Source organism: Stenella coeruleoalba, assembly GCF_951394435.1.
Source record: "Stenella coeruleoalba genome assembly, chromosome: 16".
Classification (NCBI taxonomy): Eukaryota; Metazoa; Chordata; class Mammalia; order Artiodactyla; family Delphinidae; genus Stenella; species Stenella coeruleoalba.
Genome location: NC_137162.1, coordinates 48,389,247 through 48,415,958, shown reverse-complemented (window position 1 = coordinate 48,415,958; position 26,712 = coordinate 48,389,247). Strand labels below are relative to the sequence as shown.

At 42.7% G+C, this 26,712-nt stretch overlaps 2 protein-coding genes across 9 annotated transcripts in view; both read left to right on the top strand.

Moving 5' to 3' along the window:
- Window positions 1–7,319, top strand: part of LDB3 (LIM domain binding 3) — a 58,028-nt gene extending 50,709 nt beyond the window's left edge. For all 5 annotated transcript variants that reach the window (XM_079899696.1, XM_079899700.1, XM_079899695.1 and 2 more), the window contains one exon: window positions 4,452–7,319. In XM_079899696.1, coding sequence (XP_079755822.1) covers window positions 4,452–4,541 — 90 coding nt within the window. In that variant the 3' untranslated portion in view covers window positions 4,542–7,319. The remainder of the gene's footprint in view (window positions 1–4,451) is intronic.
- A 17,652-nt stretch (window positions 7,320–24,971) lies between these two features.
- Window positions 24,972–26,712, top strand: part of BMPR1A (bone morphogenetic protein receptor type 1A) — a 140,913-nt gene continuing 139,172 nt past the window's right edge. For 2 of the 4 annotated variants that reach the window (XM_079899692.1, XM_079899691.1), the window contains exon 1: window positions 24,972–25,297. The gene's annotated coding sequence lies outside the window, so the exon portion shown is untranslated. Of the gene's footprint in view, window positions 25,304–26,712 lie in introns of all 4 variants that reach the window. The other 2 variants (XM_079899689.1, XM_079899690.1) reach the window with 1 other exon arrangement.

Genomic DNA, 26,712 nt, shown 5'->3' with positions numbered 1-26,712 from the left:
TAATGTTTACTGCAATTCACTTCAGCTTTTATACTTCATTTCTATATCCCCTCCCATCTGTGGGGTGCATTGTATTCACCCCATATATTAGTTTGCTAGGGCTGCCGTGACAAAGTACCACAATTGAATAGCTTAAACAACAGACGCTTACTCTCTCACAGTTCTGGGGGCTAGAAGTCCAAATTCAAGATGTCAGCAGGGACCTGCTCTCTCTCCTAGCTGCTGGTGGTTGCCCGCCATGCTTGGTGTTTCTTGAATTGTAGCTGCATAACTGCAGTCTCTGCCTCCATTGTCACAAGGCTGCCTTCCCTCTGTGTGTCTGTGTCTTCACATGACACTCTCCTCTGTGCAGGTGTCTGTCTCTGTGTCTCTTCCCTTCTTATAAGGACACTAGTCATATTGGATTAAGGGCCCACCGTACTCCATATGATGTCATCTTAACCTCAGTTTTAATTTAGTCTGCAAAGACCCTATTTCCAAATAAGGTCACTGCTATGTCCCTGTGCTGGATAGGCTGGAGGTACTCGGGGTTGGGACTTTAACATGTGAATTTAGGGCGGCACAGTTCAATCCATAACACTTTTTCCAGCCCTTTGAACAGATTCTCTAATTGCCTTTTAGGGTCCTTAAACTATATCAGGACCTCCCCTCCAAAAAGGGACAACAATATAAATATACCGGCTTTGGGGTTGTCCCCTGAAGAGCCACAGCTCAGCGAGGCACCGTACAGGGCTTTCTGACCCTTACCTTCAAGCCATGGCTTGTCTGATCCTAAGATGCTGCCTGCAAATCTGGTTACCCAGCTTCTAGAAAGATCTAAGAGACTTGGAGGAGGTCCAGGGAAGACAGAGGCGTAGAAGGCCTGCTCTCCAAAGGCAGGCTGATGAGAGGTCTGTGTCACATGGAGAGGGAATCATGCAAAGGTGAGCATGGGTCTGCTCCCTCAAGCTTGCCGTGTTTGGCTGAGTCATGATGGCACAAGTCCCAGAGAGAGACAAGAAGAAGCGGTAAAGCCTGGGGTTGTTCAGGCTGAGATTACAGATAAGTTCCAGTCAGGTGTGAAAGACCCACAGCACTGCCCAGAGGGTCTGCCCAAAGAAACCAGTCAGATCCCGTCCTCTGGAGAATCAGCACAGAGAATCGTTACGCCTTCCCCCAAACTAGCCCTGCGTAGTACTCACTGCCCCATGCAGCTATATCAAAGTGGAATATGGTTTAATTTTTGGAAAGCAATATTTTGATTGGAAAACTTTCAGGGTTTTGTTTTCTTTGTTCCTTTTTCCATCACTTTGTATTTCCAAATCACTTTTAATGAGCATATATTTTCCTGTAACTTAAAAAAAAAAAAAAACTAGTAAGAAAGGAAGATCAGGACTAGCTCTTGCGGCTGACATGCTGTTTTCCCATCAGTTAGATCTCAGGGGAGCACATACTTCAGACTAATTCAGTTGAGTTTTGGGAATACAAAAGTCTCCCAGAACAAGTCTCTACCTTCAAGGAATTTAGAATCTTGAAAGGAAAACATAGCTGACATGTATGAGCAATTAATGAACAGAACAAGACAACATCTCTAAAGTCCCAAGCACATAAAATGAAGGCTGAGAAGGACAGTGCGGGTCAGGGTGAGGGTTTACCTCCTGTCTGGCTTTGGCACTTGAGTCCTAATGGAAAGGATGTGAGTCCTACCTTAGTTGGGGAAACATGTCTTACTGGCCCTTCTTCTCCTTTAAGTCTAGTTGGTATCTAGTTGGTGTGGGTACCAGGAAGGGATGTGATGTGGTGTAACTTTTGTGGGCAGTCGAGGGGCCTCTGCAGCTGGCCTATTTCATCGCCTTCCACTCTGTCGTCAGCACTCTATGGCCACCACTCCTTCCCAGCCAGGCCCTGCTGCCACTTGACCACAGAGCCTGGGGGTTGGACCATCCCTGCTGTGCCGCTGTGATGGGTAGGTTGGAGGCCTCCTCCACCATGGAGCCCCATTGCATCCCACCTGCAGGCTCCTGGCCCAAGGCACTGAGTACGACCTCTCTATGACAGTTCTTTCCCTCAGTCTCATCTTATCAGTGAGCCACCTCTGAGGCTCTGGCCTTTCCTCACTCCTTGGTCCTCAGTCTCCCAACACCCTCTCCAGCCTGACTCATCCAGAGTTTTCACAAGCAACCAGCACTGTCTCAGACCAGGCAGGGTCTCCTGGCCAGAGCCCCGGCTGTTGACCAGCAGCTCCTTGCCAACTCATTCCAGAGCTGCCTTCCTGTCTCTCCCAAAACCCATCCTCACCAGTTGGATCTTGGGTGCCACCATCTTAGACTTGTCTCCAAGTTGTCACCACAGCTTGAGGCCACCACAGGAGCCTGGTTACACTCAATATCACTGCATCTACCTGGGATGTTTTGAGACACTTTCTCAGGTCATTGGCTTCCAGAGCCCATTGGCAGCCCTGTGTGATCTCAGGTATAACGTCCTCAACTGGGCCATCAGGGCCTCACACTTGGGACCACCATGATGCCACTTTTCTTTCCAGCTTTCTTGGAGCAGACACGTGCTCAGTGGCCCAAGCTCATCTCGGAAGGGTGATTTCTGTATCCTCATGCTTACCTCTACCTGGGAATTCCACCTGCACTTCCTCTCATGTCAATGTCCTGGATGTGGTCCCCAATTCTGCTCCCCACTAGAGATCTTCAGTGCCCTCTCTGAGGCTAGGGCCTGTCCCAGCCTATGTGACTTCCCAGCTGACTGGCAACTGGCAGATTGCCCACCCAGGACCAGACCTCATACTGGTAGTCCAGCAAGCTTAGTGAACTACCTCGATACAAGTCCGTAAACCCAGAACAATTTCAAGTAAACATAGCCCCTCTCTGCTATGAGGTGTGGGGAGAATGAGCTTAGAACTGGAGTCTCGCAGACCTGAATATGGATGCCCAGGTTCTACAACTTTCTAGGTCTGTGACTTGAGCAAGACACTTGGGCTCTTTGAGCCTCAGCTTTCAATTGTGAAATGGGGAACAGTCATACCTATCCCATAGTTTTTGTGGGAATTAAATGAGACCATGTAGGGACCTCCCTGGCGGTGCAGTGGTTAAGAATCTGCCTGCCAATGCAAGGGACACAGGTTCGATCCCTGGTCCGGGAAGGTCCCACATGCTGCGGGGTGACTGGACCTGTGTGCCACAACTACTGAGCCTGTGCTATAGAGCCCACTTGCCACAACTTCTGAGCCCGCATGCCACAACTACAGAAGCTCGTGCACCTAGAGCCTGTGCTCTGCAACAAAAAGAAGCCACCGCAATGAGAAGCCCGTGCACCACAACGAAGAGTAGCCCCTGCTCACTGCAACTCGAGAAAGCCTGCATGCAGCAACAAAGACCCAACACAGTCAAAAATAAAATAAGATTAAAAAAAAAAAAATGAGACCATGTATACAGAGTGTCTGGCATCATACTCGACCCGCAGTAGTCTCAACAAATATTACTGATCTCCCTTCTTTTTGTTTTGTCAGCATCTTCAGACTGCACTCATATGTTGTCATCATGGGGATATATAATTTTGCCTCTTTTTTTTTTCAGTCAGTGTTTTCCTGCATACACTTTGCCATATTTGATTTATTTTTTCGTGGTGGCCTGTCATTGGAAAAATGCACCTTAAAAATTAACTTAATCATCTCCCCATTGAGAGAAATATTAGTAGTTTTTCAGTTTGTAGTTGAGCATATGTTGCTTTCCTGTTCTGTGCAATAGTTGCTGCAAGATGAAATTCTCCAGAGTGGTGTTACTGGGGTACAGGGCAGGCACATCTTCATGGCTTCTCTTCAGTGTTGCCACATCCCCTGCAGAAGACCGTGCTGATTCATGTGTCCCTAGCAGTGACAAGTAGGCCTGATCGGCCTGATCCCCTTTTGGCATTGCTGACTTTTGACTGATTACTTTTTTTTTTCATTTTCTGGCTCCAGTCATATAAGGTTAAAGGTGACAAGCTATTGAGGCTTTTTGTTTTATTTATTTTGCTAGATTAACAGGTGTCTAGTGATATCTCATGGAGGTTTTAATTACTTTTTCCTTTAATTATTAGTGAGGATCATTCTTCTGACATTTTATATTTCTTTAGGTGTTAATCACTTCTGTGGATATTGACTTACGAATTTGTATTGGTTCCTTATAAATTTTGGATAGTTGATCAGTTGATCACCTTATTGTGTATATGTTCCGTATTCCATTAATTAAATTTAATTTAACTTGAGTTTATTCCATGTTCCTTTTTGGAAATCTTGATTTTTAGATAGCTCAACGCGTCTACACTGCTTTAGCTGTCAAGCACTTGTGGTAGGGAGAAGCAGGCTGTTGCCTTTTCTCCCATCTGCCTGTGACAGCACTTTGTCTTAAAGAGGTGGCTGAAATCTTTTGTTTGTGTCCCCCTGCCTCATGGGCTGTCTCATGCCTATCTGTTCTCTGTCCCAGGTCTGCCACGTGAACCTGGAGGGGCAGCCATTCTACTCCAAGAAGGACAAACCCTTGTGCAAGAAGCATGCACACGCCATCAACGTGTAGGGAGCCCAGGGTGTCTGCTGGCAACGAAGGATTCAAGGAGGCTGATGTTTCTTTTTGGGGGGAAAAGGGAGAAGACAGGAAGTGACTGAGCCCTTTTGAAGTATAATTTTAGTCCTTTCTTCTGCACACAGATTGTGTATTTGCATAGTTCAGACTAGAAGCCAAATGAAGATTCCTGAACCAAGCTAGTAATTAATCCAAGACTGGAATTGTACTCCAAACACTGAGGACAGAGTTCCAAGAACTCAAAAGTGAAAAAGAAAAAGTAACTTTCCCCACGCGATACACTTCCCTGAGGTCACCAGAGCAGGGACAGAGCTCAGAGCAGTCATGGAGAATCTGAAGCATTCTGCGGAGTTCTTTAGAGCTCCTCCAGCAAACAAAATGAAGTGCCAAACAGCCCTCGCTGCAGGATATTTTTAGAGCCATAGCTGAGCGCTTGTTAGCTAAGACCGATTGGGCTTTCCTCACCAAAAAAGGAAGTGTTATTCCATTACTCGCGTCATGGAGCTACCTCTGCGCATCAGACTTCAGACCTTGCACAGGCTTGAACATTCTCAAGGGAGCCCAGACCTCGGAGGGATGTCTTCTGGGAGCCTCTGGGCAATCGACAGGGCTTCAGGAAAGGGTCGGGCTCACACCACAGACAGCTGAAGAAAGAAGGGCTCTTCAGCTACCCTCTTTCAGTCTGAAACATCCAATGTCCCCAGAAAGCTTAGCTTCTTTTTGAGTTGTGGTGGGAAGGTGGAATTGGGTTTTTCCAATTTTGCTTTGCTGTTTGTGAGAGGAGATTTTAAAACGACTCTGGGCTGTGTTTGGCCTCTGTTTGGCTTTACGAGGTTCGTTAGCATGAACGTCTAGTCTTGTGCATGTGTTTCATTCCCAATACTATGACTGCTCACTGCTGAAGTCTTCCTCAGCACCCCTCCCCCCAACAGGCTTAGTGACCTGTGGAAAAGAAGAGAGAGACAGTGTCTGAAACAGGATGGCAGAAGAGGCTGAGAACATGCCCAAACTCTGGGTGGGGAAGAGGAACCTTCCTTTCTGCCAACCTCAGTAAGAACGCACGAGCTGGCAGGACCTCCCACTTGAGAGCTGCTCCATCCTTCTCGTATCTTCCTTTAAAAGCAGTACACTGATTATATACAATTGTGTTGACTGCTGGAAGGGAAAGATGATATATGATATATACACGTTTGCCATTTTGGCCAATATTTTGAAAAAGTATGAGCTGAGTTGATCTAGCAATTATTTAAGCATTTATTGAAATAGACTTGGGTCTTCAAACTTCCTTAAAGTATTAGTGATAGTTTGAGTTAAGCAAGCATTTTAAAGCTGTTTGGTGATAAAGAGAGAAGCTTAGTTTTTGAGGTTGGAAGTGGTATAGTCTCTTTCCCTTTTAGGAAGCGCTGTTATTATGCTCATTGAACATGGCCTTGAAGCAGGTGGTTTGAGTGGATGTTTCTCCCTTGAGCACAATATTTAGGCTCTCTTCCAAATCACTGCTACTCTCTCCTCACTCCTGTTTTGGATTTTCTCTTTGCATGTTTGAAATGTTTTATGAGAATGCATTAGAATACTTTTTCTTCTGAGAACTGAGGCTTCCAGGGGACTGCCTTTCTACCTGAGGGAGAAGGAAGCAGCTAGATGTGTCTCTAACAAAAGGCCCGAGGTTTTTTTCCCAAGGGTGAAGTCACCAACATCCCCCAGGGAGCACCAGGAGGGACATAAGCGTGCTCCTACCACAGGACCCTTCTTTACTTCTGGTGCAGGGAAAAAGTCAATATAAAGCACCAGGCAGGGTAAAATCTGCAGGGAGTGCCTGGAGATTTTTCAAGAGTTGCAAACAAGCATTCTTTTATTTTTGGAAAGTTCAAATATACAGGAACAAGGAGGTTGCTGACTGTACAGAAAGGCTCTAGGCAGGTTTTCTCTTAAAAAACAAAAATAACAAAAAAAACCCCACAGCTTTTAAATTATCAGGGACTGGTCTCAAGGAAAGGGAAAAAGTTTCCCTAGAGTTGTTTCCAAAAATATCGTTTAAAAGATTTTACACACACATACACACAAGTGTGCCCGTTAAAACGTGTATGATCATGAAAAAGAAAAGTAAAATCTCAAAGGAGAACTTCGTCATCGTCATTTATTGAATCGTTTTTTCTGCATTTCAGAGCTAGTGTAGATTCTGAGGGACTCTTTTATTTACCAAAACACAAAATCAACAACAACGGCAACAAACATTTTAAAGGTAGCAGGAAAAGGAGGTAGTTCTGAATATGGTTCCCTCGATGTTTGTAAGTTTGGCGTAGCGTTGGGTTAAGGTTGTGTCTATTTCAAGTTAACATCGTGGATGTCCTACAACACCAAACACAATTTTTAATAGTTCATGGTGGGGAGTACACTTTGGATCTACAGTTCTTGTCTCCTCATTGTTGACATTTATTTAACATTTATAAACATTAACTTTTTGCAACTGAGTGACTTATGTCTGCAGTGTTTGTGTTAGGAATCTAGCTTTTATAATGTTAACTTTTCAACCGAAGTACTCTTGCTTCGGGATATTTTTTTAAATTTTTAACATTTCAGAAGTGGAATATAGTGTGTTAGAAGTGTGCGCAAAAATATTTTGCATGTTTTTTTTTTTTTGGCCTGTGTGAATTCTTTTTAGCAAAATAAAACCCTAAAACGGATGTGCAAATACAGATTTTTCTGTGTAAAGTTTCTTCATGTGACAACCAAAAGTAGGTTATTTCTATATGGCTGCAAATAAAAGTTTGAGACAAAACAAAATGCCCTAAGGAGAAGAAACATATAACTCACTTGCTCTTTTGGCTATGTGGCCCAACAGCAGTTTAATCGTCTTGTTTAAACAGACAAGGATATGCGGATAATACAAATGTTTTGCATACAAAATGAATTTACCAAGTAAATAATAACCTGAAGACCAGGCTTGGCCTTTTCCTTTGGAAAGATTTATTTATTTAGCTACTTTAGATTTATTTAGATAGTTCAGTTTGTTTTTTTTTTCTGTTCTAAATGACTTGATTTCTAGAAAAGTTGCTCTATTTTCTTCCATGTCTTTTGTCTTGAAATAAGCTAGAGTAAAATCCTCTCACGGCATTTTTTTAAAATAATGAAGACCCCTCGGAGGGTACTATGTTTAACACAACCAATTCATTCTTTTTCAAGGTATTCTATTCCTAGGCATTACTTTAAAAGAAAGGGATATTTTTCATAATTTATTTGATTTTTTAGTACCCGAATCAGATTTTCAAAGAGAAATAAAATCTTTTTATTTTAGTACTTTGTAAAGCTATAGCAATTTTTCACAGAGATGATGGAGAAAAAAAGGCTCATTGTCACAGAACTTAAAGTTGGAACCTAAGAGATCACCTGGGCATTTTCCAGATGTATGAACCGAGGCCCAGAAAGGGGAAGTGGCTTCCCGGCATATACACAACCAGCAGGGAGGCAGCCAGGTGCCATGAAATGAACATAGACTTTGACACGATAAGACCAGTGTCTTATCAAGCCTAGATCAAGGCTGATCTAATACCACCTGAATGATATCAGAAGAGTCTCTCTAAGCCTGCATATCTACCTGAAAATGAAGGTAATAACACCTGCATTTTGTTTTGAGAACCAAATGTAATAACTTTTGGAAGAAAATTGCAATGCAAATGTTCCTTGTTATTATCACCAATAGAGTGGGCTCAGAACTCCTCACTCCTGCTTCATTTTCTTAATGCCTTCAACTTGTGCATTCAGAAAAAGTACATTGGGAAAACCAGCAGCAAGAATAAATATTCCACAAATATCCCAGAAGTATGAGCCATGTGAATCAGAATTTGGCATAATTACCTGGTACCAAAATTTCTGCCCTCTTCACTGAGGAACTGTGGACCAAATAAAAATTGCTTGTTCAATACTTTACAAAGCCAGCATTACCCTGGTACCAAAACTAGACAAGGACACCACAGAAAAAGAAAACTATAGGCCAATATCTTTGATGAACATAGATGCAAAAATCCTCAACAAAATATTAGCAAAACAAATCCAACAACACATTAAAAGGATCATACACCACAATCAAGTGGGATTTATTTGAGGGATACAAGGATGTTACAACATCCACAAATCAATCAACATGATAAATCCATTGATAAAAGGAAGGCTAAAAATCATGTGATCCTCTCAATAGATGCAGAAAAAGCATCTGACAAAATTCAACATCCATTTATAAGAAAAATTGTCAGCAAAGTGGGTATAGAGGGAAGATACCTCAACATAATAAAGGCCATACCTGGCAAATTGTATGTCCCATAAGGGGTTAATATCCAAAATGCATAAAGAACTCATACAACTCAACAATAAGAAGCCAGACAACCCATTTTAAAAATGGGCAGAGGATCTGAATAGATATTGTTCCAAAGAAGACATACGGCTGGCCAACAGACACATGAAAAGATATTCATCACTAATTATTAAGAAAATACAACTCAAAACCACAATGAGGTATCACCTCACACTTGTGAGAATGGCCATGATGGGAAAGACAGGAAATAACATGCTGGCAAGAATGGGGAAAAAAGGAAACTCGTGTACACCATTGGTAGGACTGTAAATTGGTGCAGCCACTGTGGAAAACAGTATGGAGATTCCTCAAAAAATTAAAAATAGAACCACCATATGAACCAGCTATTCTACTTCTGGGTATGTATCCAAAGAACACAACTAATTCAAAAAGATATATGCACACCTATGTTCACAGCAGCATTATTTTTTTTCATTACTGCAGCTTTTTTTTTTTTAATTTATTTTTGACTGCGTTGCGTCTTTGTTACTGTTCGCGGGCTTTCTCTAGCTGCAGCGAGGGGGGCTCCTCTTTGTTGCGGTGCGTGGGCTTCTCATTGTGACTTCTCGTTGTGGAGCACGGGCTCTAGGCACGCAGGCTTCAGTAATTGTGGCACGCAGGCTCAGTAGTTGTGGCTCATGGGCTCTAGAGCATAGGCTCAGTAGTTGTGGTGCACGGGCTTAGTTGCTTCGTGGTATGTGGGATCTTCCTGGACCAGGGATTGAACCCATGTCCCCTGCATTGGCAGGCGGATTCTTAACCACTGTGCCACCAGGGAAGCCCCTACTGCAGCTTTTTAAAAAAAATTTATTGAAGTGCAGTTGATTTACAATGTTATGTTTCTGGTGTATAGCAAAGTGATTCAGTTATTATTTATATATATATATATATATATATATATATATATACACACACACACAGATATATGTTCTTTTTCATATTCTTTTCCATTATGGTTTATCACAGGATATTGAATATCGTTCCCTATGCTATACAGTAGGACCTTGTTTTTTATCCATCCTATACACAATAGTTTGCATCTGCTAATCCCAAACTCCCAATCCTTCCCTCTCCGCCCCTTGGCAATCACAAGTCTGTTCGTTATATCTGTGAGTCTGTGTCTGTTTCGTAGATATGTTCATTTGTGTTGCATTTTAGATTCCACATATAAGTGATATCATACAGTGTTTGTCCTTCTCTTTCTGACTTACTTCACTTAGTATGATAATCTGTAGGTCCATCCATGTTGCTGAAAACGGCATTATTTCATTCTTTTCTATGGCTGAGTAATATTCCACTGTGTGTATGTATATATATATATATACCGTATCTTCTTTATCCATTCATTTGTCAATGGACATTTAGGTTATTTCTGTGTCTTGGCTATTGTAAATAGTGCCAGAGCAGCGTTATTTATAATAGCCAAAATATAGAAACAATCTAAGTGTCCCAAGTGTCCATCAATGGATGAATGGATAAAGAAGATGTGATATATATGCACATATATATGTGCGTGTTTGTATATACACACCCACACAATGGAATACTCTCAGCCGTAAAAAAGAATGAAATTCTGCAATTTGTAACAGCATAGATGGAACTTGAAGATATATGCTAAGTGAAATAAGCTAGACAGAGAAAGACAAATACCATATGATTTCACTCATATGTGGAATATAAAAAAAAATGAACAAAGAAAATAAACTCATAGACACAGAGGACAGATAAGTGGTTACCAGAGGGGAAGGGGACTGGGGGCTGGGTGAAAGGAGTGAAGGGGGTCAACTGTATGGTGATGGATGGCAACTAGACTTGTGATATTGATCACTTTGTAGTGTGTACAGATGTTGAATCATAATGCTGTACACCTGAAGCTTAAATAATAAAAATGTTTATTCATTTGCTTATTCATTCATTCTTTCAACAAATATTTATTGAACACTGAATGTGTGCCAGGCACTGCTCTGGACACTAAGAACGTGATAGTGAATAAAATAGACAGAAAACATTGTTCTCATGGAATGGAATCAGCCAAATTATGTATCTAATAATTTAGGTAAATGACTAAATTATTTGGGGTTAGTTCTGAGGAGAAATATTTTGACTGTTTAAAGTGGCTCTGCCCAGTGGCACTGGCATTCAGCTGGACTTAAGCTCGTGAATGATAACATGGCATGAAGAATGGGTTCTGGATCAAATGTTAGGAAATAGCTGCATATGCTATTCACCCTAGAGATTCACAGCACACGTGGGAGCTGTGTGGGTACTGAGTCCCTCGATAAAGAAACCTGTTTAACTTATTTGAGAACAGAGTATGGAACTCCAATTTGGGAAACGTTGCCTAAAGTTTTGGTTTAGGCTTTCCTGAGCTCTGACTTTCCCAGGATAATCCTAATGTCAAATAATCTTTCTCAACGTTCCACTTACACACTTAGTTAAACCATCAACAGCTTCGGCAATATACCATTTTTTTTTTAATAGACTTTATTTTGAGAGCAGTTTTAGGTTCATAGCAAAACTGAGCAGAAGGTAAACAGATTTCCCATATACCCCCTGCCCCCCACATGCACGGCTTTCTGCATTATTAACATCCCCCACCAGAGTGATGCATTTGTTATAATCAGTGAACCTACATGGACACATCTTATCACTCAGAGTCAGTAGTTTATATTAGGGTTCACTCTTGGTGTTGCACATTCTGTAGATTTGAACAAATGTATTATGGCAGGTATCCACCATTATAATATCATATAAAGTTGCTTGAGAATTCACTGTGCTCCATTTGCTCATCTCTCCCTCCACCTTAACCCCTGACAACCACAGATCTTTTTACTGTCTCCATAGTTTTTCCTTTTCCAAAATGTCATATAGTAGGAATCCTACAGTATGTAGCCTTTTCAGATTGGCTTCTTTGACTTAGCAATATACATTTCATTCTCCTCCATATTTTTCCATGGCTTGATAGCTCATTTCTTTTTAGCATTGAATAATATTACAGAAGTATAACTTCTCATTCCACAAACACTCACTAAATGGCTAGGCTTTGTTGTAGGGATAGAAGATGACAATACAGACAAGGTTCCTGCTTTCATAAAGCTTACCCTCTAAAGGAAAGAGACAAGCAATAAACAAGTAGTGTATAATCAATACACTGTAAGTTAGTGAGTGCTACGGAGCGGTGTGTTGGGGGCTAGAGTAAGCTACTTTCGGTCGGGTGGTCAGCCAGTGAAGACCCTGCTGAGGAGGTGACATTTGGGCTGAGGTCTGAATGTTGAGAAGAAACCAACCACACCAAAATTTGAAGTGGAGGGTAAGAGAAATGTGGAGGCTTTCAGGGTACAGTTTGGGCACAGTGAAGGCACGGGGCTTGAGAGCAGAGGTGAGGAGAGGGCAGCAGGAGAGGAGGGAGAGAGCACAGAGGTCCTTGGAGCCTGTGGTAAGGCAGGCCAGATGATGCCTTCTAATGCCTGCCAGTTGCAAAGAGATGAAATAAATATTTGACTGTAAGTGAAGGACTTCACTTTTGGTAGAAGAATACATTTTATTTTTCCTATAAGACTTTTGAAAAAAAATGTCAAAGTTGTTCATCAAGCAGTTCTGGATGAATATGGGCAAAGGTTGTATGCAGGGAATTCCCTGGCAGTCCAGTGGTTAGGACTCTGTGCTTCCACTACAGGGGGACCAAGTTTGATCCCTGGTGGGGGAATTAAGATCCCGCAGATCCCTCAAATCCCGCAAGCCGCGACGCACGGCCAAGAAAAAAAAAAACGGTGTTATGCAGTTGTCTAAAGTCTGGGAAACATTAGTTCTGTGTGGATACAGCACAGTGTTGTTTTCTGAAATCTGGGAAACACAGACCTATTCTTGTATATACACTCACACAAACTGCACACACACTTTGTGTTTACTTAATTGGAATCATACCATATATACTGTTCTGAGATTTGCCTTCTTTTTAAAACAGTGTATTTTTTAAACTATGAACTTCACTGTTTGATCCTACTTAAACCTCTCTAAAATATATTTTAAAGGTTATCTGAGTAATAATGATCATGAGGGCTCCATCTACAGTTAGGCATTAGATTGGAGAGATTTAGAACCGAAATGACAAAAGGACGCCATCCTTGTTATCGCTTAGCTGGGATCTGTGTTCCTTTTTTCATGAACTAATTCTATTAAAAAAAAACAAAACATCTTATTAAGAAAATTCTTCAAGGACCTACTGTATAGTACAGGGAACTATATTCAATATCTTGTAATAATCTATAATGGAAAAGAATCTGAAAAAGAATATAAATACATATAACTGAATCACTTTGCTCTACACCTGTAACACTGCAAATCAACTATACTTCAATTCAAAAAAATTTTTAATGTAAAAAAAAAGCGAAAGTTCTTACAGACTACCTTTCCATTTGCAAGTCAGTTATCCCCTTACCTCTCTCTAGTTCAAAGTCTACTGATGCATAAAAATAGGTATAAAGAGACTATTTCAAAATAGTTTTTAGATTCAGGGGAGAAGTCAGCTAACAGAGGTTTTCTCTTTTACTTCTAAAGAAGTACTTGGGAATGCTAAAGGGTCCTAGCATTTGTGGAAGGAAGTTGGTACAAGGTGCCCAGCATGTGCCTGTAGGAGAAGATGGAACGCAGGTAGTGAGGGTGAGTCTACCTCGCATGGAGTCATCACTACAGAGACCCCTGCGGACTCTCCTCTCATACTTGTGACTTTCTGGTGAGCTGTAGGGTAGGGAGATATTGGAGAAAGGTAGGCACAGGTTTTGTGGAGCCATCTTTAAGAAAAAGAATATAAAATTTCAAACACAAAATTAACTACAAAACTGAGAATTTATTTAGAAGGACAAGAAAGAATCACAACAAATTCCTGGAATCATGGCTCTCTGTGTCTTTCTTCTGAAATCTCTTAGGCAAACTTATCAGAAAAGCTTACATAGGAATGCTCCGATTGCAACCTGACTTCCCCTCTCAACCTAGAACATTTCAAGGAACTCTCAGCATAAAGAGGGGCCTTTGAAAGTGCAGGACCCTGAAACTTAAGCTTCATTAGTTTCCCAGTAAATATACTCCAGACCCAGGCCAACAGAACGAAGGACACAGCCATTTGGGGATCCCGATTCCCTGGCTCATGCTCTAAGTTAGGGATTGGCAACATTTGTCCGGGACCAGGTTCTGTCTCCAGAACCAGGATCAAGACATGCCTCAGAGTTGGGAGAACAAATCAGATTACTCAGTGAAGCAAGACTTGAAATGGGTCCTGACTCTGCAGCTCACACTCCTAACAGGTGGTTATCTTTCTCCACCTTCTAGTTGAATTATCTCTATCTTATAAGCCCAGGTGTAATGGGAAGGTCACCAAGACAGTAAGGAAGCTGTTGGATGGTATGGTAATATTAGGTTGGAGGTTTAGGAGGAAGGACCAGGGTGCTGCAGAAGAAGCTCCAGGCAGTGGCTGAGACTTGAGCCGTGGGTACCATGTCCATTTTAGGTTGCTTGGAATGACTGAAATGACCAGAATCATCTCTTAGCTTGTAGATTAATGACTAGAATGTGACTTTAGAGAAAAGTAAAGAAGCTTTTTTCCATGCACCTTCTATGTGCCAAGCACAATTCACTTTGTGAATCTTTTCTCATTGAGTCTTCACAACCCTACCAGGTTGGGAAGACAAAGGTCAGATAGTTTAATACCTTTCCCAAAAGTACAGCTAAGATTGTGATCTAACAGGCACTCGATGTGAAGTCCTGTCAGTTAAACAATTTCAAAGTTCCTCTCCTTGGTGGAAATACTATAGTTTCCCCAAAGTACTGGAGGAAGACAGAGAGTTGGGTTCAGCTCCATAAACTTGCATGGAGCCTCTACTCTGAGCCAGGCCTCATGCTAAGTAGCTAAATTTTGTGATTCAGAGGCAAATAAGGCACAATCCCTGCCCTAACAGAGCTCACGGTCTGCTGGAAGAAACAGACTAGTTACCGTGTGATTTCACTATCATATGGCAATAAATGTTTCTCCAACTTCTCTGAAAAGCAGATCTAAAAGCAAAGGACAATGAACATATGTCTTCTAGGAACCCTCTACAATTGTGAATTTTTTTTTTTTTTTTTTGGCCGCACTGCACAGCTTGCGGGATCTTTGTTCCCCAACCAGGGATCCAACCCGTGCCCCTTGCAGTGGAAGCACAGAGTCCTAACCAGTGGACCACCAGGGAATTCCCTGAAATTTCTTATGTAATCTAATATTTTGCCTTTAAAAATATATATATATATATATGCCCTTTGTTTTATTTATTATTAGATAAAATTGATGCTGTGGAGAAGATGCCTTATAACATCCCACACTCCATGCCCAATGCTGGGTACCCTGGTTTGAGAAGTAGAATGCAAGGTAAATGATAGGACAGAAACAAGCTTGGGGTGCCACGGGACTGCTCGGGAGGGACACTTAATCAGCTTGGGAGTGGGCAGCGAAGGCTTTCTAGAGAAGGAAATTCCTGAGCCAGGGCTGGAACGAAGAACTGGAGCCCACCCCAAGCTGAAGCAAAACTCATATACTAATTACTGAACTGCACTGGGCTGTGTTTGAAGTAAGGCTCATTAAGAGTTTTACAATTTGTTTTCCTTCCCCTTCAATAGAACACCAATGGACCAATCACTTCCTAGAACGAAAAGGAAAGGTAAGTGAAATTAATTGAGTGTGGATTCTGTGCCAACTGTTTTCCAAATACTCTCAGTTAATTCTCACATCTGCCTCATTAGATTGGTATTATTTATCCTCATTTTATAGATGAAGAAACTGGGATTCAGAGAGGGTGGCAAACTGCCCAAGGTCAAAAATTAGGAAGTTCAGCCAGAATTTTGACTCCAAAGTTGGTGTTCTTCCCACCATTTAATGTTGCTTAGCTTGTATCTGAAGTGTCTCTCTACTTGGCGGGTGCAGTAGCAGTCAAGGAAATTGTGGATTGGCTTCAAGTTTCAAGGACAAAAGGAAAGAAAAACAGAGGCTTTCCAAGATCTCTTGACCCTCTCCTTTGGTCATGGAAAGTTCTGGAAGGGGACTTTTGGGATACTCCTTTGGCTGGCATTGCAGCACCCTACCTCACCAAGCCAGATCTGCTGAATCTGGACTTGGAGAAATAAGGGTTCATGGGACATCCTTTGGGAGTGTTCACTGAGGTCTGCTTTATACAGTTTATAATTTGCTGTAAACAGCTTGCTGTTCCTAATTAAACCTGTATGATCATGCCTGAACTTTTAGGAAACAAGGATTTCTTTTTTATGGTTCTCTTTTTGGTGGTAAAAATAGAGCTCTCCTCAGCTCCATGAGCCTCCTTAACCTGTTGGGCCTTGATTCTGAGACTCCGAACTATAGTCTAGAAATGCATGGATCCTGACAAAATGCCCAAGAAATGCCTGGGTGAGACAATTGCTAGTGATCGTGAACCATCTCTTCCAGATGGATGTTCTGTGATTCTATTTGGCAGGATTCTAGGACAGGTTCTCTGATGCTTTTCATGCTAGGATAGAAGGGAATACAGATCTCGCAACTAAAAGCTGTTGGCTGAGTTTAATTTTTAAAGAAACAGTTGCTCAAAATGACTACTTCCTCTCTTTAAAGGCAGGGGCTGGATAAAACCACCTTAGTTTGAAACTGGTGACAAAAAAAATGAATGGGTTTAAGTATCTTAAATGTGATTTTTACTAATTAAGAAAGGAATATGTGCTTATTGAATAAAACCCCCCCCAAACACATATAAATAGGAAGAAGAAAAAAGTAATCATGGTCCCACTACCTGGAGATGCCACAAACACTATTAACATTTTGGTCAGTTTTCTACCGTTAAGAAATATACATATATATCTATTTATTTTATTGTGGTAAGAACGCATCTTACATAACTGTAACCTTATACCTGTTGAACAGCAACCCCCCTATTTCTGGTGCTCTACATGTTCAGAGAAACTTGTCAAGTAACAAACTGTAGAGATGATCCTGAAAGTAGCCTTTCTACCACTTGTCTTGAATGGTGAGCACAGAAATATCAATTCAGAAGATGGGCTCAGATACTGTTCAGGAGGCCTGAACAGAGCAGGTCAGTTTATAGCAACACTGTCCAATAGAACCTTCTGTGAAAATGGACATGTTCTATCACTGCACTCTTCCCATATGGTAGCCACTAACCTCATGTGGCTGTTGAGCTCTTAGTGGGCTGAGACTGAGAAACTGAATTTAAAATTTTAATTTCATTTTAACTGATCCAGAATTTACATAGCCACACATGGCAAGTGGCTATTGCATACTGGACAGTGCAGGTCTATACAGAGGATTTATAAAAGAGTCACTTGCTGGTCTCAGAGTAAACGGTGGGCAGGGATTGAAAGCTGGCACTGAAAATGCCTCTGTCATTTCAAGTAATAACAGAACTCGGAATATCTCTCAGCAGTGAGAAAGGCCACTCCAAGAAAACGTACAGAGATGGGCTCACAATTAGTCTCAGAAAAGGAAGTCAGTCATTAGCTACCTTCTGACATCCTAGCAATTAACCAGTCTTGGGAGAAGAGCGGGTATCTCCAGAGAGGTGCCAAATAAATAGGAGATAAGAGACTATAAAAATGAAAAGCCACTTGGTCTTTCATCACAGGATAATCCAATGCATGTGAATTAATGGCAAAAGGCTCAATAATAGCTTTTGTGAGGAAATAGGAGCAGTGTAGCAGGATATCCTTTTTCCGCACTAAAGCACCCAATTCTTTCGATTTTATATACAACGGAAGCAATTAATTGTACTAGAAAGAAATCCACAGCTGGCTTTTCCTGATGGCCCCAAAAGCAGCAAGCACTATTGTTCAGCTTCCAGGATAAATGTAAAGTCATTCTACTGCATCGCTGAGATTTTTCTGATTGTTTAGTTTGACTTTTTCCAAAGATAAAAACATGTCCATTCCTCTTGTCATTGCACGTTTTCAGTATAAGCAGATGTCAAAAAGTTAATTTTTAATTTGTAATGTAATCCAAGCTTGTGACTTGATGCTAGTATTTCTTCTAAACTTTATGTGACTGAATCATAAGTTATTCACTTTTGTTTTACGTGTCTATATGCAGTTGAACTGTACTGTCTCTGCTCTTGTGGTTAACATTCATAGTGTGGCTATTCGAGGATCATGCATAATAAACAAATAAGTTACACGTCAAAAACCCAGAAACCTAACGTTTCAAACTATTGGACTGCATGGTGTTGTTTTGCCTTTTAGATGCATTAATACACACTGTATTTCATCAATTCTTAGATGCACATTTTTTGACATTGTATCACCTCTGAAATTAAGATGTCTTACAATTAATGATGTAACATAGTTTAATTGGCAGTGCTTTTCTTTCCTAGTTGTACATAAAATAACAGTGCTTATAATTAATGGTATCTTAGTTTTGATGAAATATGGTATATATATAAAATTTGATTAGCATGATGCATTATTGCAAGTATAACAACAGAATAAGTTTTGTTATTGAGCATTTACATTGATCAAATAAATGAACATTTTGATTAATTACACATCTTATATGAGATTCTAATTGACTTAATTCTAAAAAATATTCATCTTGCCACTTTCATTTCCCCCAAATGCCCTGAAAGGTATATAATGTTATATAATAAAATACAGTGTTATATCTATATCTACGTAATATATAATGTTACATATAGATATATAATGTTAATAATAATTTTAAAAAGCTGGTTCTTTAAGCAAGCTAGGGACTAGGCTCCCTGCCTGCACTTGGAGTGGCTCTTTCATGGTGTTCAGTGGGGCCAGGTGCAAGTCGTGCACCGCACAACTCCAGGGAGCATCTTTCACAAAAAGCAGGATGGCACCCCTTGGAGTCTTGCAACGTAGCCGCCCGAGGTGCTCAGTGCAGTGACTACAGCAACTGTGCTAACAATCGGGGCAGGGGAGGGTAGAAAGGAAGGAGGAACAGGAGTACCCTCTTTGACCTTGAGGGACAGAGCAGCACAGCAGATGCATTGAAAAGTATGTGACCACCCCTCCACCTCCAATTGGACCTTGAAAACTAAGAGGCAAGAATTTTGACTACCACAATGGTAGGCTCCAGCCTGGGGCTGCTATTTTGATACCTTGTGTATTTTGATACCCTCTACACTGTCCTTCCCCAGGCTGGGAGGCTAGATAGCCCCTATTCATATGTAAGTGAATAAAGGTATGAAATCATATTTGGGAGAAAGACATAGGAACAGCTAAACTATGCAAAAACATCAGTGATATAGACCATAGAGAGAAAAGCCTAAGGGGTTTAGGATGGAGCCGTGAAAGATGACTTCCTGCAAGAGGTGGTACTTGGGCATTGCAGGCAGGAGAATGGCATTAAAAGGAGAATGAATGTGGCCCATTCTGCAGGAAGTGGAGTGACCAGTCTAACAGAACACTGCCATACAGCAGTGGTTCTCAGATTTCGATGACAGTGGCATTTCATTAAGTGAAATCTGGAAAAACTCAGCAAGATCGGTTGAAAGAGGGAATGACCAATTAGGAGAGCTGGTATAATTCAGGTATACAGCGAGGAAGACAGATTTTAAGGTGGGTAGCAAACCAAAGGTAAAACCTACATTTTAAAAGAAACACTGACAGCTACTGATTACTGATTGGATAGTTGATGATGTTTCCCCATGAGAGATCTGAGGAAGTTGTTTTTTAAAGAGCACATGGAACTTCAGAACTCAAGCACTGTTTGTTGAAGAGTTGGTAAATTTAAAGTCAGTGATAGGGAGCTCCCTGGTGGCCTAGTGGTTAGGATTCTGGGCTTTCACTGCCGTGGTCTCAGGTTTGATCCCTGGTATGAAGCCTCATGGCGTGGCAAAAAAAAAAAAAAAAAGTGATAGTCAGTGATAGTTCCGTGCTATCATTACAGCATTTCTTAGACTCTCATTCCCTCAAGGTAAGTGCTTTAACACTAAGCCTCAAAAATATTAAAAACAAAAGCCAAGAAACCAACCCTGCCTTTGTTGATAAAAATAGAAGAAATGAGTGAGGACAAACTATCAGTAGAGGACAAAATGAATTAGCAGCTATTTTAAGGGCAATAAATCCTGCCTCAGAAACAAACATCAAATAAAGGAATTATGTACACATCTTATTTTACTACATTTTAAGCTTTTAGGGGACAGGAGTCTACTATAATGCCTAGTACACTTAGTCATTCATTCATTCAGTATTTATTGAACACCTACTGGTGTGCCAGGCAGCGTGCTAGATCCTAGGGAAACAATGGAGTGAGAAAAAGACAGTTTCTGTCCCCTAGAATTTTGTGTCCCACACAGGGACAGGTACCCCAACATATGTGGTGGATAAACTAGTATGCCTATGCACATTGGTAGCACCACACTACACCAAGGAATACATTTGGATAACCAGGTACAGCATGTACAGTTGATACAGTATGGCTGTTAATGACATAGCATTCCTGATCCAGGATTGTTATCTCCTCAGTTATCTCAGCTTGAATCTTTATCATGACACCTTGTCTTTCTTTGACTGATCATTCACAAGGTAATCTTACTCAGCTCCAGATGCTGGGATTTCTGGACTACTAGTGCCAAAGGAATTCTTTTTATTTATTTATTTATTTTTCCAAAGGAATTCTTGAGTAGAATCAGTGTTTAGGAGTAGTAAGTACAGTCAGATATGGGTTATACATGTACATACGTGTAATATAAATATACATATATATACATATATACACATACACATATACACATATTACAAGCACTTATTACACTTCATTTTTTAACCAGACAAAAACCAACTATATATATGTTTTTATATATATATATATATATATATATATATATATATATATACACACACACACACACACACACACACACACACATATACTTTCTGTCTTTATTTATATCCGGTTAAAAGATAAAGTGTAATAGGTTATAAACCCACTGCTCTCAGGACAGAGAAAGGCAGGGAGGTGAACTGCTACAGGACAGGGAAGGACAGATTTACCGAGGGCTGAGTGGAGCTGGGGTAGGGAGGCCCCAGCTCCAGGTGTTGGGTGGGAGGAACTCCAGCCCTCTAGGCAGTACCTGATAGCCAGAGAGCAGTAAGCAAACAACAGGTGGTAGTCCAGGAGAGCAGCAGGCATCAGGATGTCCAACTTGAGGTAACGGGGGAAAGGAGGCCTGATAGATGGATATAATACAGACTCAGAGAATCTAGGAAAAAAGCTGAAGGCAAACAAGCATTGCTATCAGTGCACAGAAGAGTCTGTGTTATAGGGCTGGGGCAGACTCCAGAGAGCAAAGTCCAGACAACAAGCAGAGAAAATCAAGTTCCACACAGGCTAAAAGGCCATGGCTTCAAGAGCAAGTAAAGGGCTATAAGTCAGTGCTTAGACGGAGCCAAGGTTAGGGCTTCCCAAGTAGGCAGCAGAAGCAGCAGGAGGCTGAGTCCTGGGCTTGGGACTGGAGCTCTGGGAAGTCTTCCTGTCACAGGGCCAGGAGAGGATTGGGCTCTATGGTAAAAGGTGTACCGATAGTAGGGAGAGGTCTACAGAGACCATGGACTAGGCAGGACCAAGTGGTGACTACTTTGTAGCAAGAGCCTCACTAAACCATCTTTTAATCATAGGAAACAAGTCCTTTGAAACAAGGAGAAGTGAAAACGGAAATGGGAAAAGGAGCAAGTTATTTATAAGTGAAAATAGAATGGGAAATCAAGTATTATACCATTACAAAGAAAAAACAAATTCAAATCTTTAAACTTTTCTCTATCTTGTGCACTGAGTTATATTTATATATAACCATCTTTTTTTCTCAAACACAATTTCTGTTTTGGCTTGGTCCTTCTAAACCATGACAAGGTATTATTAACCAATAAAATGATGTAGTAGTGTCCATGCTGAAAAATGTAGCTGTTTCCTCTACTCTTCACAGCACTCTTGTCCATTAATATTGGGTTTGAAACCAACCTAAAGCATCACTCTGTCAAGGGCATCCCTTCACTATTCCCTCCTTAGTGGACTCTAATTTATCTCCATACCCACGATGACTTAGTGCTGACTTTGCCTCATAAAGTCTTTACAGCAGGAAAATGACTTTGGATGGATTAACTTGGATGATTCTATCGAACTAATGCCTTCCCTGAAAGCAGATGTCTCCTTTTCACTGAAGATGGTATAATCCATAGCTTCCCTGATCCATCCTCACCTTTTCAACATAGTCCAAGCCACCCTCTAAAACTTGGTCTTGGGATTCCCTGGCAGTCCAATGGTTAAGGCTCCACGCATCCACTGCAGGGGACCCGGGTTTGATCCCTGGTCAGGGAACTAGGATCCTGCAAGCTACGTGGCACGGCTAAAAGAAAATAGAAAATAAATAAATAAATAAATAAATAAAAACCTGGGTCTTGATGACAAGGTTCAGAAATGCTTACAGGAAATTCTATCCTTATCTCACTCATTCATTTAACAAATATTGAGCACTAGATATGTGCCAGGAACTAGGCTCTGAGGAAACAGTTGAGAACAAGATTGACAAAGTCTTTGCTCTCACAGAGTTTACATTCTAGAGGGTCAGAGAAACTCAGACCATAAACAAATAACTAAATGAACAAGGTAAATTCATATAGTAAAAAGTGGCATAAAGAAAATAAAATTGCCTGTGTTGAGGTGCTAATTTAAGACAGGTGATCAGGGAAAATGTCCCTGAGGTCCTGAGAACTGTAGGAGAAAGGTGATTTTGCATTCCAAACTAATGCTATGTGATTTGGGCATGCAACTACCACTCTTGAGACCTGTACCTCAAACAGACTATGCAGAGAAAAAAGGCCCATTTCCAGAGCATTCTATTAAGCTACTTAAAGGAAAACCATCACATTAGAGAATGTTGAATTTGGACCTTGAGGTGTTGCCTTTGAGTTTGGGGGCCAGACTATACGTGTCCAGATGTCTCCTTGGGCTTCCTGGCTGCTCTTGTTCATTTAGTGGGCAGGCAAACCAGAGAAACAGGCCAGCATGCATACATGTGCCAGGAACCAGAGAAAACACCATGCCCTGCTCAGTTGTCAGTAGGTAGGTTGCCTGCTGTGATAAAGCTAAGGATTTCAGCCTGGGCACTAAGGTGGGCCTTATCCAAGGAGAGCAAAAGGATGTCTAGTAAAATTTCCGAAAACTTGAAAAGGAGATCCTTTTGTAGAGAAGCAAAGATGTCATGACTTAAAATTTTATGCTTCAGTTTTGCTTTTATTTCTACAGTGGCATATAACACAACCTAGGCAACACAGATTTGTACATTTCGGAAACTTGATGTACTAAACTGCCAACCTGAGGTTGTCTATTTTATAGACTGATTCATATGTCTGAAAATTGAACTAGGCTCTAGAGGGTATATTAACACACTTCTCATAGTTTTATCTGCCATGACACATTGCTCAGCTTACATCAATGAGTTCTTTAGTCGATCAGTCTGAATCTCCTCAAGCAAAAGGTCCACCCTTTCCCTTGATATCAAAGCAGTGTCCTATGTAGAAAACTTGAAAAAGTGACAAATTTTAGGAGATGCAGGGAAACTCATGTATCATACATTCATCCTGCATAGCAAGATCCATGACTCTCAAACCTGACAGGTATAGAGTTCAGGAAAAAAATTCAAGAATAAATAGAATTGAAAAATAACTTGGAATTATGGAAGGTATCTGAGGAATTAAGGGCAAAGGTGGATGTATAAAAGGGGGACAGAATAAAAGATGGACCAAGAAAACCCATTAAACAAGAATGTAAGGGAATTTAGCTATTTAAAGAAGAATATAAATGGAATCTAAAGGCCTGGAATCTAAATGTCTCTCAAGGGAGAATGTGTGTAAAACACAAACATCAGGGCCTGGCACATTCTTTCCCTTGCCTCTTTTTACCCACAGTTTAAAAAGTGATTTTATAAAGGTAACTTTAAAAAAGAGTATCTTTTGTAAAGAGACTTAACACCATACATTCGTTGAAAGACTTACCAAAGAGATCAAGGTCACATTTGGTTGTTAAAAAGGGACCTAGACTCTTTCTTCACATCCAGGACATTGAATACTTTTAACGGCATTTTCCAAAGAATGAGGACAAATGGAAGAAAAGAGGTAGTGACAATTATTTATGTTTTCCAAATGGAGGGAATGAGACTCCGGAGTGTACCCGAGGTCCCTGGAGTGAGCCAAAGGTAGAGAAGGGAGCAATATTTATAGTCCGCTGACTTCAGTTCTGTTGGGTTAACGCCGCTTCTCATCTTATGCCTTTGGAATTCACGGGCTCCATCACAGGGTCCGCGGGCGGGCCAGGCCTCGGAGCTCCAGGACCGACGCGGAAATGCTCCTTTCCCCTGCAGCTCACTCGGAGCCTGTCCACCTCCACCTCCCTACCTGAGCCTCGGCACGCTGGCAAAGAGCCCAGAAAGAGAAGCCGGGGAGCTGTGGGTGAATAATGGTTGTACTGTGGCTACATTATTCTTTTCTTTGTCGCAACCACTACTACCACGATCGGGCAGTTCCCCGCCGTGGCGTTTGAATTCTCAGCGATTAGGCTTATTCCGCAAGCGCTGACCTGCCCTCACGTGTCAGAATTTTTGTTGAGTTAGAGTTTGTCGGGGTGAGGGGTCCACACGAAGGAACCCCGGAACACTGGCAGTGCCGGGGGGCCCGGCCAGCGCGCAGCAAGGGGCTGCGATGTCCGCGCCGTTCCACGGCGCTCAGTCGTGTACGGCGCGAGCACTGCGTCTGCTCGACACGGCTTCCGGACACTGGCCGGCCCCGCCACAGCGGCAATGGGGCATCTCGGTGAGGAGGGGCCGATGGGGCCGCGCGGAGGAGAACCCCCCCTCCCCTACGGCAGCCCGGCGCCCCCTTGCCGGCTGCCAGCCGTCCTCCCCGGCAGTGGGGCGCCGAGCACCTCAGACCCTTCGGTCACTTCCGCCGCGCGCTCGGCACCTTTCGCGTCCCCGGCCGGGCGGGGCGGGCGCCCTCCCAGTGCGCGCGCGCTGCAACCAGTCTCGCGGAGGCCCGCCCCTCCCCCCAGACCCCGCTCCCGTGCCGGCCCCCCCGCCTCCACTCCTCCCTCCTAGGCGAGTGTCGGCGGCGGCGGCGACGGCTGCCGAGATTGGAATCCGCCTGCTGGCGCTCGGCAAAGGAGGAGGGAGGAGGGCGGGCAGGAAGGCTCGGGCTGCGCCGCGTCCGTCCGCGCGAGACGAGAATCGTACGGCCGCGCGAGGGGCGACCGGGCTGGGGCCGCTGCACGCCCAGGGCGGAGGCCGAGCCGGGCCCCCGCCTTGCCCCGGCGGCTCGCCGCGCCCACCCCGCTCCGCGCCGAGGGCTGCAGGATGAGTTCCCCAGGGTACGGGTGAGTTGGCTCGTCCGGAGAGTGCGTGTGCGCGTCGGAAGAGGCCGGCCGCGGCAGGGAAGCTGGCGCGGGCTCGGGGCGAAGTTTCGGGGGGAGCCGGGAGTGCGAGGGAGGCCCGAGCTGGGGGCCGGCGGGCCTGGCCGCTCAGCAGGGTCCCCGCTGCCCCGGCTGTGTCAGGCCGCGGCCGACTGGGCCCTGCCGCCCCGGGCCTGGCCCTGCCGGAGACCCGGGCCCCCTGGCTGCCCCCCGCGACGTCCCCGCCTCTGGGCCCCTCTTTGTTCCCCACCCCCGGGTTTCAGGCCGAGTTTGGGGAGGCTGTGTGGGCGAAAGCCGCCACCAAGGACGATTCTTGAATCCTTAAATGGGAAAGGCGCTCACCTCCCCGCCCGGGAGCTGCGAGGGTGATATTCGCGATTTGTCCATTATGTTTCTGCAAAAAAAAAAAGAAAGAGAAAACGAATGTCTGTTTCGTGGGGCGGTAGAGCCAGGAGGAACTGCCAGCCCTCCCGCAAAACTTGCCCGCGGGAAGGTGCCAGGTTTCTCGGAGGTTCACCTGTTGTCCTGCGCTGCCTCCGCTGCCATGTCTGTTGTGATTCTGCACTTCAGTTTCTGAAAACTTTCTGCTGGATTGAATGTAACCCTTTTTTTCTCTTTCCAGACTCCTAGTGGAAAGGTTTGGCAAGGAAAAAAAAAAAAAAAGCTTGCGTCAGGGAAGAAACATAATGTGCTGTGTGCTAGGATCTGGCGTTTTGTGACTTGTGCTCTTTCAGGCTCTCGGATGTTTTAATTTGGTCAAAGTGCTGCAGGTTTTGTCTTTCAGACGGTTAGCAAACTGTTCCGAGTACATAGTACGAACTTGGCACGTTCACCTGTGTTACGTCATTTAATCCCTATGATAATCCTGGTTAGTATATTCCTCATTTTTTAGAAGAGGAAACCGAGACGCTAAGAGGTTGTATGACTTGTCTAAATGAGCTGGGATTTGAACCCAAGATTTTCTCTATTATTCAGGATCTGTTAAAGTGAGGCATGCGAAGAGTTAAACAACAACTACAAAAAGCCTTTCTCTGCAGACACTCTGACGTTTAGGAGTGCTTTTCAGTAAACTCATACTTGAAATGATCGCTCATTTGTTGCTTGAGTTGAAAACAACTCCTTTATTGTATTTATTTCAAAAGAGGAGTTCAAGTCTGAATTAAAGTAGAATGTATCAATGCTTATAACTTTTAAGTTGTTGAAATAGAAAGTTTCTGAACTAGAATTTTATTTAAATATTTAAAATTAAAGCTAAAATACGGGCAGTTCTGAGCTAGAAATGGGTTGCAGTTTACAAAAGGCCAGTTGAAATTTAGAATGACCTCTTAACAGAATCAGTGTTCCACTCCTGTTTTGCACCACCACCCCGCCCC